Source organism: Charadrius vociferus, unplaced genomic scaffold, assembly GCF_000708025.1.
Source record: "Charadrius vociferus isolate BGI_N301 unplaced genomic scaffold, ASM70802v2 scaffold32, whole genome shotgun sequence".
In the NCBI taxonomy this organism is placed as follows: Eukaryota; Metazoa; Chordata; class Aves; order Charadriiformes; family Charadriidae; genus Charadrius; species Charadrius vociferus.
Window position 1 is genome coordinate 7,093,038 of NW_009647856.1, and position 15,281 is coordinate 7,108,318.

Consider the following 15,281-nt stretch of genomic DNA (forward strand, 5'->3'; position numbering starts at 1 on the left):
CTGGAAAAGTCATGCCATAAATAAAAATTAAACCTAATCAGGCAAAGTAAATCCGTTTAGGAAGGCAGGAAATGTTCCATGGTAATGAAGTTTGTTGCCCGAAGACCCTGTTGATCCTCTACCCCTGTGCTGGCTTGTGTATTGGAAATAGAAACGTGTTGACAACTGTTTCCTAATAGAGGTTTAAATCCTCCCTCCTGCCATGACAGCTTTTCCTTCTGGTGTCATTCCACCCTCTGAGCATCAGTACAATGGGTGGCTTATCTTTGTTAATCAGGGAGTATGAACAACTCATTGCACATGTGATTCTAAACTTCCAGGTTGCTGTTTTGTTGTTTTTTGTTTTTTTTTTTTTTTCCTCCTGGGCTGGACAAGTGAATGCTATTGGAGCAGTAGGTGTGGTGCTGGGAGAGGAAGGTGATTCAGGATTAGTGCATAATCCCAGGAACCAGAACGTCAAGCTCATCTCTGCACCTTTTTTTCTTGGTTTACCATCACTGCCCTCTTTTCCCAGCTGGGAAACTCAGCTCTTCCCCTTCCTCACGGGGATGGATAAGCAGGCAGAGAACAGATCAAAAATTACAAGGTTTCTGATGCTTACAATAATTAAAGCCCCCAAAGCAGTAAGCTTCCGCTGAAATTATGGGAAAAAATACATCACAAACATTTGGTGAATTTGACCTTCCCAAACCTCTGAGGAAATGAGTGAACCCTTTCTAACGGAGATCTCCCAGGCTGAATCAGAGGGGGAAGTGACTTGCACAGGAAGCCACTGTCAGCGATAAGAGTGGAGTGCTGCGATAGCTGCCATTAAGCACCGGTGTGTGCTGTGCCCAGCAAGGGCTGGGGGCTCCGAGGCCCCACACAGCTCAGTGCTGGCTCTCCAGGGTCGTGAAGGATGCTGTCACCCTGCCACGCAGCTGCATTGAGCTCCAGACAGCTTCCCAGTCCTCCTGGGCTGACCAAGCCACAGCTCAAGATGACAGGACCTGCCCTAAGGTCCGTGTTGGGCTTGGGCAGGGAGTGCAGTGACACTGGGAGGTGGATGGGCACTTACTGGAAGAGCCTGGACATGGGATGGGAAGTGCAGGGAGGACAGCAAATAGCTGTGATAGACATCAGGGAGCAGCTCAACAGAGTCCTTGGCCAGCTCTGGCCCAGGGACGTGGGGGATGTTCATCTCACAGGCTTTGGAAAGTGGTTAAGCAAAGGCTTTTATTTGTTTTCTTTTAAATTCAAACCTTCAACAAATGCACTAGTTTTTATCAAGTTATTTTATTTGAGAAGGGAACTATACTTTTTTTCCCCCATCATTATAAAAAAAAAAAGAAACCCCAAACTAAAAAAAACTTGGGCTTTGTTTGTCCCTCAGCTGAGGACGCTGTCACAGCCCCCTTTCTTTGCGAGACAGACACCCAGGGTAACAGTGCACCGGCAGCTTTGGGCAGACTCTCAGAATTAGTTTGTGATTCCTGGGACTTTGTGAAATGTTCATTAAAGCAAAGACTCACAAACAAAAGAGAAAGTGAAGCTGAGCTGCTCCTTCAAGCCTGCCAGCTGGTTTCTCTGTTCTCCCCCCCCCCCGCTCAGTTCAATCCTAAAGTTACCAAAGCCTCTTCTGGTTTTCTTTATTTTGTCGGTTGTAAGGAGCAGGAGGCAATTGTGACCCAGCAGAAAAATCCAAAGGCTGAGAAGTAAGGGCTAGCCTGATTAACAAAAATAATCTTTCCTTGCAGATCCCTTGAGGTAAGAACACATCTGAGCAGTCGGTGAAGTAGTCAGGGATGCACTAGCGCCATTTCCAGGAAGGCATTTCCTCCTTTGGGAGGGGTCACCTTGCATGGGAAGAGAAAGCCCCGATCCGAGGGGAAAAAAAAAAAAAGACCAAACAAAAAAAAAACATGCAAGAGAAGGGTGTGTTCCCTTGGAAGGGTTTGGCTCCGTCCAGTCTAAGGACCCTCCTTACCTCAGGGGAAAAGAAGGGAAAAAAAAAAAAAAAAGGGAAATTTATAGTTTGGGAGTCAATGTTGTGATGAAGACTCCTCTGCCTTTGCCTCTACGTGATGCAGGGATTAACTGAAAGCAGGACCCTGTGCAGGTGGAAGGCTGCGTGCAAGAGGCACTGAATTAAAGGCTTCCTCTCATCTAAGATCCACATCGAAGGGAGTATCTGTATCTACATACACAGCTGTTTTAAAATCACCTCGCTAAACTCAATTCCCAGTGCCAGTACAGGAGCTTGTGCTGCTGTAGCGTGTTCTGGCGAGTTAACAGGAGTAAGTACAGGACAAAATTTTGTAGAAAACGGGAATCCATCTAACATAACTCGCTCTTCAGCTAGTGGCCCAGCAATGCTAAACAAACAGCCAAGGGGATGGCGGAACTGCTCTACCGCGCAGGCAGGGGCCACGCTCCACTCTCGCTGGCTGAGCCGTCATCCCGCTGCCTTCCTGCTCCCAGGCCCTTTCCTCCCTGTGATCTGCCGCCATCCAACCTCTTGCCACTCAAACCATCCCTCTGCCTGACTGTAGCCGATGCTACTCCAGCACAGATGTAAAATCATAACCTCTCAAAATATTAGAAGTAGACTGGTAGATGAAGCCAAGCCAACTTGCTGTCAGCTTCTAAGAGCAAATAAGAGAGGTAACATTTAGAGGTAGACATGTTTAAGTAAGGTAAGTAGACTTTCAAGTTTTTCCACTCATTCCACATTCACCCCTCTGTCTTTCAGCACTGACCTATTACAGACACCAAGCAACTCACTTGGGGTCCAAGTCATCAAGAACAAGTTAGAGCTGTGGGTGCCACAGGGGCGTGGGATACACCTGAACACCGAAATGCTCAGGGCTTGGCTTTGTAGCTGCCTCCAGAGCAGCCTGAGCAACCCCACACCGTCACTGCCGCACTCACCACAGCTGCTCCCACTCTGCCAGGAATAATGACAACCAAGCAGGCAGCTAAAGAATGTATTCTGCGATTTTTACCCTGGTGGGTTTAGTTACAAAACACTTGGAGTTCATTCAGGAGTGCTGTAGATTACAGTCCTTCTGTTTGTGCCTCCAGCCCTACAGAAAACCAGCTCAAGTTGCTGGGCTAAAACTATCATCTACCTTTAGCCTCATGCCCTCCCTCATCAGTTACGATAAAAATAAACAACTTCAGAAAGTGTTAAGGGAGAAGTGAAATTTATTTGTGTGTGTGTGTGTGTGTGTGTATAAAATTTTTTTAGAAGGGGTCAAAACATCAAAAGCTTATTCCCAAAGCTGCAGCCACTTGAAAGGCTGACAGTAACCAGGCAGCTGCATGAGGTTTTACCCCACAGCAAAGGTGAGGCACTGTAACTTCGTTTAAGTTTCATTATAGATTGAGACATGTTAAAGTCTCTCACACTGGCTCCAGGCTGCAGCAGGACAGAGTTATGAGAGGCCACCTGCCCTGTCCTGGCTGAGACATGTACCCAAGCCCTGAGGCAGCCCTGGAAAGCTTGGGGACAGGCTGCTAGACCTGCTGATGCTTTTGGCTACCACCAACATTCTACCTGGGGGATAAAAAAGTAGCTCATGGAAATGGGAGTTAGAATGGAAATCACTCTAGGAAAAAACCCTATCTTTTACGATACAAGATAGTTGGACAAATCCTCAACACCACCTCTCTCTCTATATATATATTTTTATATATATATGTGAAAAAAAATAAATCCATCTTCAAAACAGTAGAATTGGTTCAAGTGTTCCTCCCAGGTAGAAGCTGGGGTGGTAATGCCACCCTCCAGCCTCCTACTTGGGGCAGCGATGTAACAAACGATGTGCAGAAGGCACTGAATGCAGCCCTTGCCCTAGGGAGTCTGAGGAAACAGCAGCCACTCGTTCATGAACATCTGTTCTTCTGAGGGCTTTGTCATCACTGTTATTAAGTCAAAATTTGTTAGTTTTGGCTCTAAACCATTCCCTACTTGAAGTGGGACAAGTCTCAGCACAAGATGGTTCAGCCACCGCCTCAGCTACGTACCATTCCATTAGGAAACCTTCCCCTCTACGCTCTACTTAGCAGCAGTAACTCCAGTAACACGTGCCAGAGTCGGCACTAATTCTTATTTGGCAGTATCTTAGCAGGCTTGATGTGCAAGTACCCAAACGAAAGACAGAAAGGCAGCAAACACATGCACTCGCCAGGAAGGGATGGGTAGGAATATTCTCTAAAGGGCAACTTTGTCCTGTGCACCAAGGGAGAGACTTTTACCCTCAGCAGGACCACACTCACGGTAACACGTATGGGAGGCAGCCATGAGAACACAAACATGAGTTACTATTCTTTCATATATACAATATTCCTCTTGGAAAACTCATTTTAATATTGCAAAACACTGGGAAAGAGGGATTTTTGCCTACTTTAAACACTGTTCAGGACGAACTTTGTTCCTACAAGGACCCAGGTCACAGTTCCTGAAGCCCAGCAGTAAGAATACACATCCCTTGACAAAAGACAGACATAATCCTCCTTCCCCCCACCCCTTCACTCATGGTGTGACAGGATTGAGCTCTGGTTCACACATGCATCCGCAGTTGCAAAAGGTAAAGTTATTAAATTGCTATTAGCTCTTAAAAGAAGTCCCTTCCCTCTTCCAAGAAAGATGCATGCTACTGGGTGACAAAGAATGAAATTCAACCTCCCATGAGCCATTGTTTCATGATTTTATCCCAGTTTAATATATGATTTATCAGATTTGTGCAAGAAAGTTATCTCTAACACAAGGGAAAAAAAAGATAAAAAAAATCACGGCAACATATACACACAAAACAAGATACACAAAATAGAGCTAAATTTATATACAGGTTATTAGCAGCTAGACTCTTAACTTCATTTAGTACATGGCTTTACTTACTACAGTTTTAGGCACAGAGAAGAATTTACCAGTAGGATATTTGCTATAATGAAGGGCCACAATGAATACCTCGTTCCAAGTCCTCACTGGGCAGAAATTGGTTTATCTAATGAAGATCTAACTCTCACTTCCCACCGGTTGAGGACACAGCCCTGCACAAAGGATGAAAGAATATGATCCAGCTAATTTAGCATACTGCAACATTATACTTTAGATATTAAACATCTCTTTTTTTTTTTTTTTTTTTTTTTTAAATAGGGTTATGTTAACAGAGTTACTGAATAGGACTGAATTTCAATGAAACAGTTAGTGACAGGGTTTTTCTCCCCTGTTCGCTTACCATGGACTCTCAGCTGTAAACAACTCAAAGAAGAGCTGGCAAGAAATGATTAGATGTGAAGATTGCTTTGTACACACTTCACATTTATAATAAAGAATTTGCTTTAACAGGATTTAAAAGCACAAAGGTCATGAAACATTTAAATTTGCTTAGCAGGTTATGTTAATAAATTACGATGCATCATCCACGTGTAGGACTCCATTCCAGGCTGCGTTGAAGCAGGTGCTTGGATGTGTTTTATGTACTTCCTTGTCCTTCTGATTTAGGACTACAGACTCAGAGCCCAGCAAAATAAGTATGTTCTTTACTTGCAGCATACAAGCAGCCTTTTTTGTTTCAGCAGCACTTCTCACATTTGATTATGCATGCGTAAGTGCTTTGCCAGACTGAGGAATGGCCACATATTTTAATTACTGATTGCTTATGTATAGTATGCCTGTCACAATGAGGAACATGATCACTTACCCAGTGAAAAGGCTGAACAGAATAACTACATAACAGAACCAGCCAGATACCATAACAACACAATTAAAAATTTAAGCAGCAAGTAGATAATTAAAAAAAACAAAAAAAAAACAAACCTAAAAACTTTAACTTATGAGGCAGGTTAAAAATGGCGCAAAGATTTTTGCTTCACAACAGCTTCATTTACAAGTACAGCTCAGCAAGTTTGAAATACTTTATCATAAGAACTACAAACTTGTTTATCACAGTTATGTCAGAGCTCCTCGCTGAAGGGTGTGTCAGTTTCTATTATAGCCGCTCCCCTCCTCTTCTCCAAGGTTTATTACTCAGCTACTTGGGAAAAAGAGGGGGTAGCTTGTGGCTTTAGAAAGTGCAGAGAGTAAGTGAGTTTTTCCCTTTAGAAAAAAAACCCCAAAACACTGAGAACTCTTAAGCATGCAGGAATAACGAGAAATTTAGAGGGCCTGGAGTTTGGCATTTGATTTAAAAATGGCTATTCTTGATGATTTTGGGTGTACAAAAAGGGAAGGGAGTTTTAAGGTGGAAGAGCAGCTTTGCCATATAAAAAAAAATCATACCAACACACAAATCTACTTTGAGACCCTCTTTAAAAGCATGTCTATTGAACAAAGGCAAAATAACGCCAACTTGGACCATTCAGGAGCGACGTGCTCTTACATACAGCGCTTTCCTGTAACTCCACTTAGCCTGCAAGAATTTTGGCTGTAACTTCTGTTATGCATTGGCAGGGCAGAATCAAATAAGGCTGTGAACAGATGATTATCAGGGTTGTCAAACTACAGGAAGATCAAATGACAGTTTTTAGAAGTAACAGAACTTACAACTACTCAGTGTAATACAGCTACTGTTCAAAAAGTAACAGTTTCTTCACGGGAACCCTAACGTAAAAGACTTTTGACATAAGGTTCTCGCATTTGGTAGAAAGTTAACTTGTTCCTATGGCTTCTCTGCTATAAGATCATCACTGGTACAGAACAGTTGGGGTCACAGATTGTCAGGAGACTCTTTGGCTGTCAGTGCAAAAACCAGCGCATGGTGCATATCCTTGAGGCTTCTCTGGTGCCTTTCACTGGACACATAGGTTGCTAGAGCGTGACCAAGGAGCAGGTGGCTGAGAAGAAAGGCAAGACTTCAAGTGAAGCAGCAGAGCGATGCAGTCATCCACTCAAAGTTTGGGCCGCTCTGTCAAAGAGAAGGTCAAAACAGAAACCACCCTCTGTGCAGTCTTGAGTCGAGTGGGGACAGAGCAAGGAAGCAGAAGACGCCACCGCTGGCAGGGAATGAAGCCAAGCCAGATAATATAGACAACAAAAAGTCACGCTCAGAAATTACAGTTTTGACATTATCTTGAGCTCCCAAACAGACATACACATGTAGGCAAGACAAACGGAGTTCTTATTTTTGGCTTCAGAAAGAGCAAAAGGAAGATTCACCATTCAGTTTGCTATGTACAACAATACTGCACTGTACACTTCGTTAACAAGCCGCTGTCTGCTATAGTTCAGCATTACTTAAATAAAATTCCTTAGTCACAAACAGCAACAGATGAGTATCTCTGCAGGAACGAGAGCTAAAACCCACTGCTGTACACAACCATATGTGGTGCCAGTCCTTCTGGGATAAACACGAGTGGTCACACCAGTGTCTAGTACCTCCTTAGCTTGCCAGAAGGAGAGAACTTCCCCTTTCTTCTTCCAGTCTGTTTGATCCCAATCCTGTTGGGACTACTCTAGCACAAAGCCATGCCATGACTTCCCCCCTGTTGCCAAAAACATTCCCATCCAAATTACGCAGTCTCTTTCAGTAGCCCCAGTTTCCGAAGTGCCTCTCTCCTAGCTTCATCTGTTGAGCCACGACCAGCAAACTTTACTGTTATCCCTTGGGATCGAAATCCTGAAGGTCTAGGCAGCGAACCTGACCTCCTCCTCATATCCAGGTTTAGACTAGGTTGTTTATAATCGTTAAAACTTTTTGGTGTGTTTTGCTGTGTGCTGCCGACCTTGTTAGCAGCAAGAGCTACCTCTGGTTTGATTGTTACAGTTTTGCCCATAGGAAGGAAAGGGCTGGGCTCGCTTTTTAAAACCTCATGGATGTTTTGATATCCATTGGGAACAGCGTCTGCCTGTTTGGGCTGTGCATCAAGCTGCTGAGTGCTTGGGGCATGGTCCACTTGGTCCTGAGCTGTCTTTCCCTTAACTAGGCCAAGTTTTGTCAGGGCCTCATATCGTGTTTGCTCAGAGGAAAGATCCCTTAAGGAAGAACTTCTGTTACGTGACAAGAAATCATTTTTCTGCAGCTTCTCCTCCAGTTCAGCTGCCAGAAAAGCTCCTCCATTGATGTTGGCCAGCACCTGAGCCCTCCGCTCCTGGACGTTAACTGCTGCTTTTGAAATAGTCTCATTGAATTCTTTGCCACTGACATTTGTTATGTTGATGTTGCTCGGGAACCGGTGCAATTTGGGTGCAGGTGCAGGAGGGTGCTTTGGAGCCACAGAATAATCACCATTGGCTACTGGCATTTTCTTCCTGTCAGGATTCCCTTCCTTGAGGGCGCTGGGGAAGCGCACCCTGTTCTCCATCTGCTGCTCAGACATCTTCTGGGCCATGATGAGCGGAGTGGGGATAGAGCGAAGCAATTTTGGATGCTGCACTGGAGGAGGGGGTGGAGGAGGAAGAGGAAGCGTCTCAGACATTGGTGGTGGTACAGGTGGGTGTGGGGGAAGATCAGCAGGTACAGCTGGCTTAGGACTCTCTGTTCTCCAGGTAGCATCCAATACTTAAAAGACAAAGCAGCAATAATGTCATTAAGCCTTCACACAGAGCAGAATACAAGGCTTGCTTTCACCTAGGATTAGCAAGCATCAGTACTCCCCTCCCCCAAACTTTCTAACTCAAACTCAGCCGACATTGCCAGAAGAAAGTATAACCGAACTCTTAGCAACGGTGTCTTGAACCCTATAGTTCAAACAACCATATTGACAATGCGTTCACTAGAAGACCTCTTTCTGCCATTCATTCCTAACCTGCACGTTAGCTTTACTGTGTTTCAATGGCTGCTTTTTCTGTAAGAGTTTGGCAATTCTTATTTATTATAACAGCCAGGAGAGGACATGTTACATCCCACTGTATGTACTAGTTGATAAATCCACTCTCCAAAAATGAAGAGAGGAACTTTTACAGGGTGAAGAAAACAATATGCCATACACTATCTTCTCACTAACTTTATTGATAGCATCATGTGCCTTTCAGTCCCACCCAAAGTAACACTACAATCTATCTTAAAACTCTTAGAGAAAGTCTTAAGAGGTCTTAGAGAGAAGCAGAGCATGAATATGCCGATGAGCACAAGCATGCCTTGTTCTGATGACTCTGCATAATTCGCAGCTCTGTTACAACTCAGTCACCGTGTAGGGGACTGAGATAGCAGTCCAACAACTTAATCATACGCATGACCTCCATGAGAAAAAAGAGTTATAGTAACAGCAAGAATTTCAGAAATCCCAAGTCAAATTAAAATCACAGTCCTTACAACTCCTGATGTGTAACAGATTCATCTTGACATAGTAAGGAAGGTACAGAATTTCTTTAGCTGTTTCTGTTGAGAACTGGAGTATGTCAAGGCTAGGTCAAAGGGAAAACTACACTTTCAAGAAATACTACTACCTGGCTCTGTATCTCTGCTAGGAGGGCCTTCGTGGTCACTACTCTCAGGTGTTGACTGTACTAAGTCGATGATATCTTCAGTCTCTGAATGACTGGACACATTTTCTTCCGTTGATCTTGGAGACTGACAGTGGATGCCACTGTCACGTAGGACTGGCTCCTCCAAGTCATCTTCTAAGGCATCTATGGTTTCCTCAAAGAACATGAGAACATCCTGCTCTTCGTGAGTTAAGTATTTCAGACTCTCATCATCCTATGGGGGGAAAAAAGAAAAAAGCAGAAAAGATTAACACCCTACAGGTGAGTACAGGTAAGTACACTGATAGCAAACACAGCACCCCTTTTTGAAGACTGAAAGGGGCAGGAGGAAAGAGGCAGCAGTCATATCAGAAGCATCTCCTGCTTGTTGTTTCATCCCTTCCAAGAAGGGCATGCAGGCACTGCAATGCAAAAGGAAAAAAAAAAAGGGGGGGGGGGGGGGGAGTTTACAGTGCATTAGTTTTGACTGAAGAACACCAAGTGGTGTTTCATCCTTTAAAGTACTTAGCTTTAGTTCAGTAGACAAGTGTCCATTTGAGCTGGAAAGAACAAATTGCTAAAAGATCATAAAAGCAGACCAAAAAGCAAACCTCACCCCACACCTGTGCCTTTACAAGGATTAAGATAACTTCTTCAGGCTCTAAACCAGAGTAAGCTGTTTCAGTTGCTGTGTCAGGTTCAGGGATAAGGCTTGGGAGCAGCACAGCAGGGAAAGGTTGCATTCAGGACCGTCAAAGGAACAGGCTCATTCCCTTTTTGCTCTAGAACAAAGTGTGACTTTGCTTCTAGAGGCAGAGCTGGAGCTGAAATCTGGCTCTATCCCTGCAATCTCTGAATTACCCAGAGTTACACAGTAGATTACAAAGAAGTAGTAATAAGGAGGAAAAGGGTTTCTGAAGATTTTTACTTTTGAGTTACAGAAAGGAAAACTTTAGAATAAATATGAAGATGTGTTCCCTAGCAGGAAGAGTGCCTTGGGCTATTTTCTCCAGCAGGAAATAATCCTGTAGACCACAGAAGTGATAAATAATCACTTGGATTACCCAGTCTTCATTTTCTATGAGTCACTGCTCTTGATTAACTTGATTAACACAGTATCGCTATAAAAAGCTAGACAGCAATGCGCAAACTCTTTTCCTTCCACCTACACCCTGGGAAACACTCACTTTTCCAGAAGCTTGGAGATGACAAAGGACGATTAGGAAAGGCACTACATTAAGACAATGGATCAAGGAAAGACATTTCTCAAGAGAGCTGTGTAAGTTCTGGAATGTAACTAAGTATTGTTGAAAAGTAAGTGAAGTTTTCCCTTTTCTGGATTGAATTTCTCTCCTACCAGGCATATACCAGAAACTTTGCCATCAGTAACTTGACAAGAAAGCACCAAAGCAATACAAGACAGTTTCCTTTCTCATCTCTACTTTTCACTTCTCCAAGGACATCTGATTGTGCACACAGGTAAAGTAACAAGGTTACCTCTCAATGGTGGATTGGGGCAATTTAGGTAAATACATAAAGGTATGCAGTGCAAATATCCAAGAGGTAGACTTGTTCTTGCTCGAGCAGCACAACTTGCTTCAAACTCACCGTGCCTGTTCAGATCATCTTACATTAGATTAGGACAGAAAAAAAAAAAAACAAAACTGTGTGCAGCTCTACCTATTAATTCAACTCCTTGCGCAAACAGAGCTTTTATCCCTGTCCCCAGAATTAAAAATAAGAACAATATACCTCTGTAGAAAAGTAATGCCTATAGATTAAGAACTATGAAGTGGTGCATTGTACAAAGTGGCAGTTAGTCTCTAAGCACTCAAAACACTACAGATGAGAAAATAAACGCTTTAGGGTTCTTAGTTGCCTTCCCCTGTGTGGCCTGTTGAACATTTTCCCTGTAAATAAGCGAATGAAATACAGAAGACAGACACCTTGCCTTTCAGCCACACTTAGTTCAGCCACTTCAGGACAGGTTTGCTCATCTGTGGCTGCAATCATGTGAACATAGTCTTCAGTCACAGCTGGCACAGCTTTCTGTCAAGATGGAAGTCTTGCAAGGAAATATAAAGTCGGTTTCACCAAGAGGCTCATGCTACAACTACGTTTCTAGAGATTCAGATTTATTGTCATCAGGGCAAACAGTTCGATGGCTAGGAAAGACGTACAGAGGCATCGGTATTCGTAATTTAATCTTACCATTCACAGTCCACTGTCAGAATAAGTAACTTATTCTAGCTTGCAACAAAACTACTACAAAAGCTTAAATTTGGATACCACTTGTAATTGCCTATTTAAAGGACTAACTTCAAAGGCTGACATATTCCACAGCTCGCACCCACCACATGGCAGAGCTGTTTTCAAAGGCCAAGGAAAGTTTTACAGCTGCACTTGAAAAGTGAGAGACAGACAAGCCTTCTTTCTTTTTTTTTTTCTTTCCTCTTAATGGATGTTGCAATCTCCTTCCTTCCCCACCCAAATACTCATAAGGCTGCTATGTCTAGCAGGCGAGAGAATGACAGGAAAGAAGCCGTTGTTAGGTAGGCCCTAGCTGGAGCTGAACAGGACTCCAAGAAGCTTTTGTTGCGGGTGAGCTCATTGCAAAAGCCAGACTTCCGCAGGCAAAGGAAAAAAGGGGGGTTGTGTTTAAGAAGTTCACAGTGACAGCAGAGCTAGACTGTGATGCAGTACAGAAATGATTGCACCACACTTTGTTCATTTTAAAGAACAACTGCTCCCACATAAGCTTAGCTCATTGGATCAAGAGCTGAGCAAAACGGCATGTGAATTGAAGCAAAGACTTTCAGAAGCCCCTCTTTCCATCCATTTCTAGTTTCTGTGCTGCAAGACTGAGCGCTTTTCCATGCCAGGTAAGATGCGTGGGAGGATCGGTCAGCAGAGCTCTGCCTGACGTACCATCCCTCATGGATCTTACTGAAATGAGCAGTTTCCCCGTTAGGTGAAGGATCTGAAATTACTAATCATCCCTTTGCAAATACATATAGTAAATGGCATACCTAGAGTTGAAAGGCCAACCTCATCTCAGTTAGCACTTTGATCTCTTTCCTCATGCTGTTTTGCTTCAAGATGACCAATGCCACATTTCCTCAGGAGGCAGGGGAGGGGGGCAAGATAGCAGCTCTAGAGATTAGGCAGCATTATGGCAGGTCACCATACTGAGACATAAGGCATCCAGCCTAGCTAGAAACTCCCTCAGGCAAGGCACATTTCAGTTTGCAAGACAAGGAAATAATCCCATTTTAGACACAGAAGCACAGTGAAGATAAACCTACTTAAACTGGTCAAACCAAAGGAGCTCAGAGATGAAAAGGAAGCAGTGACTTGCTTTACCACTGGTCTAAGAACAGTGGTGTATTCCAAAATGCCCACCTGTATTACTTATAGTAGAGCTTTCAGAAAGATAGGAGGCATTTTGTTGTGGTTAACTGACACCAATTTTAACTAAGGTTACCAAATCTATTTCTAATTAGTTTATTTCCCATATATTCCAAGTAGTGGAAGAGATCATATTCTTTCTGGGCTGGTTTTCCAGGCCTCCTGTCTCCTTGAACAACCTGGGTTTTTAACAGTCAAAGCAGAGTCTTTTCAGTAACTTGAGTTATTCCCCTCATACTTTCCACCAACTCCCTACTCTTAATACCCAAACGTGCCTCCCAAAACTAAATCTCACATACACCTAACACTACCAACTTTAAAGCTACTGTCAAAAGACAGCCTAAATTTGAAACTTGAAAATTGTGCCTTCACTGAGGATTAAAAAGACTGCTTGGACAAAAGAAATTTTGGATGCAAACAGCTGAAATAACTGGAGTATGTTCAGCTGGCATTAATATTTTAAATCCCTGTGCAGCCAAACATTTCCTGCTTATGCTGAACAGGAAAGAGTCTGTTATGACAGTGTTAGGTATAAAAGAGGAAAAAAAGAAACAAGAAAAAAAGAGAAAGAAAAGAAGAACAGAATCTGTTTCATAGAAAAAAATCCCTTTCCTACTTGTCCAAAACAGTGGCTTAATATCAGAGGCTCACAATTTTTCACATGCATCTGAAGAAAATGTTAACATCATATCCAGACCTAGAATCTTAAGACAGCACAGCTTTGGCAGAAACAGAACAGCAGGGGAAATCCCAAGACATCTGCAGTAGTTAAAATAAATAAATAATTCTTCCAAAAACTGCTAGAGAACCAAACTTCAATTAGCGAAATACCAGAACACCTGACTTAACAGTGCCAAAGAATTAATAGGCACAGTTCCACAGGAGAGAAGTAACTGGATGCTTCTCAAAAAACCATGAAGGGAGAAAACTACTCTAATATGTAGTAGAAAGAGACTGATGTAGCACCACTTAGGCCTCAGCCTGTTAATAACAAGGCAGGCCGTTCTATCAGCAAAAAGGAAGCGGGAGGGGGGAAGAAAGCCCTGCACGCAGGAACAGTATCAGAACAGGTACAAAAGCTTCAGTGTAGAAGAAAAAGGCAAGTACCTCTGATTATATTTATAGAAAAGGGAAACAGAATGGATTGTACCTCTGCACGGCTTAAGTTGGAAGCAAGTAAATTACAGATAAGAACAAGAACTGCCATTCAGGATCAGACCAAAAAGTCCCTTTAGTTTAGTAGCCTGCCTTCAGCCAGCAGTAACACACAGGACAGGGGAATGGGGTTGAGGAGAGTATTGCTGCAAATTGGATGGATTTATATGTTTCTTCCCTACATCCTTCCAGTTTCCAGCAATACATGGCTTAAGGACTTCCCAGTTGCATCCGCATCTGTGTACTTAATAGCCCTTAATGAGCTTTTCTAGCATGAATTCATCTTATTGTTTAAGCCCATTTAAATGGCTGGCATTCGCAGCATTCTGTGGCAATGAGTTCCATAGTTTAATTGTGTGCTGTGTCAAAAACTACTTCCTTTACAACACACTATCTGATGATTTTGATAATACCATTTCATTTGGTGAAGATGACTATAATATTGAATGTTGTTTTCTTCAGTTTATTAACATAATTGTACCTGTGTGCTTCATAATAGTTAGCAAAGCATATAATCAATAGGTCATAAGTGAGGAAACAAATGATCTAGAAGTATTTAAAAAATAAACTAGATGAACTGAAGTCATAAACTGATTAAATTACTCCTAACCTACTTTTTAAAAAAAAAAAAAAAAAAGGCAAGCTAAAGCAATACAAGATCTACTTGAACTCTGAAGACATCTCTTTGGTATTCAAAGGTAGTCTGATCATTTTATTAAAAGGGAAGAAGAAATTATAATTTCTCTGTTAGAACAACATTGAGGAAAAAATGGAGACTTTTCAGGCAAAGCCACTAAACACTTTACAAAATTCCAATAATTTCACACCAATCTTATTTCTCATGAGAGGGTTACTGACTTGGCCAATAGGCACAAGCACAAGATGTGCTAAGCCTTGATTTGAAGGCTTTATTACATGGTCCCAAAAAATACCTTCAGAGATGAATAAGGAAACTACACCTAGATGAAGTTACTGCCAGGTACCTATGTAACTGGGCGGCAGGAGAGAGACTGTTATTTTTGAGAAGTAACATGATGTATACTAAGTTGTATAATGAAACAAGACAAGCCCTGAGCAGCTTTATCCCTACATTTCTATTATCTGATACTCCACGAACAACAGTAGACTATTAACTCAGTATCTGTTGATGTCCTTATGCTGGAAGATGTTGCTGCAAGAACTAGGTAGGATGGAATGAGATCTTCATGAACCATGTAAGTGTGCTGGTAATCCACGAGATGAAACTCACTTGAAAGTCACATGAATATAGAGTGATGAACAACATCTAAGCAGCAATACAAGACAGAAGGAGTTGCAGGTCAGTTTAAAT

General features: G+C 42.6%; 1 protein-coding gene across 1 annotated transcript in view; it reads right to left on the reverse strand.

Moving 5' to 3' along the window:
• Positions 1-7,494: 7,494 nt before the first annotated feature.
• The window catches only part of PROSER2 (proline and serine rich 2), a 13,099-nt gene continuing 5,312 nt past the window's right edge, over positions 7,495-15,281 (reverse strand). Inside the window, exons 2-3 of the mRNA XM_009882948.1 lie at positions 9,371-9,623; positions 7,495-8,483 (exon numbers count right to left, since the gene is read on the reverse strand). Coding sequence (XP_009881250.1) covers positions 7,495-8,483; positions 9,371-9,623 — 1,242 coding nt within the window. The remainder of the gene's footprint in view (positions 8,484-9,370; positions 9,624-15,281) is intronic.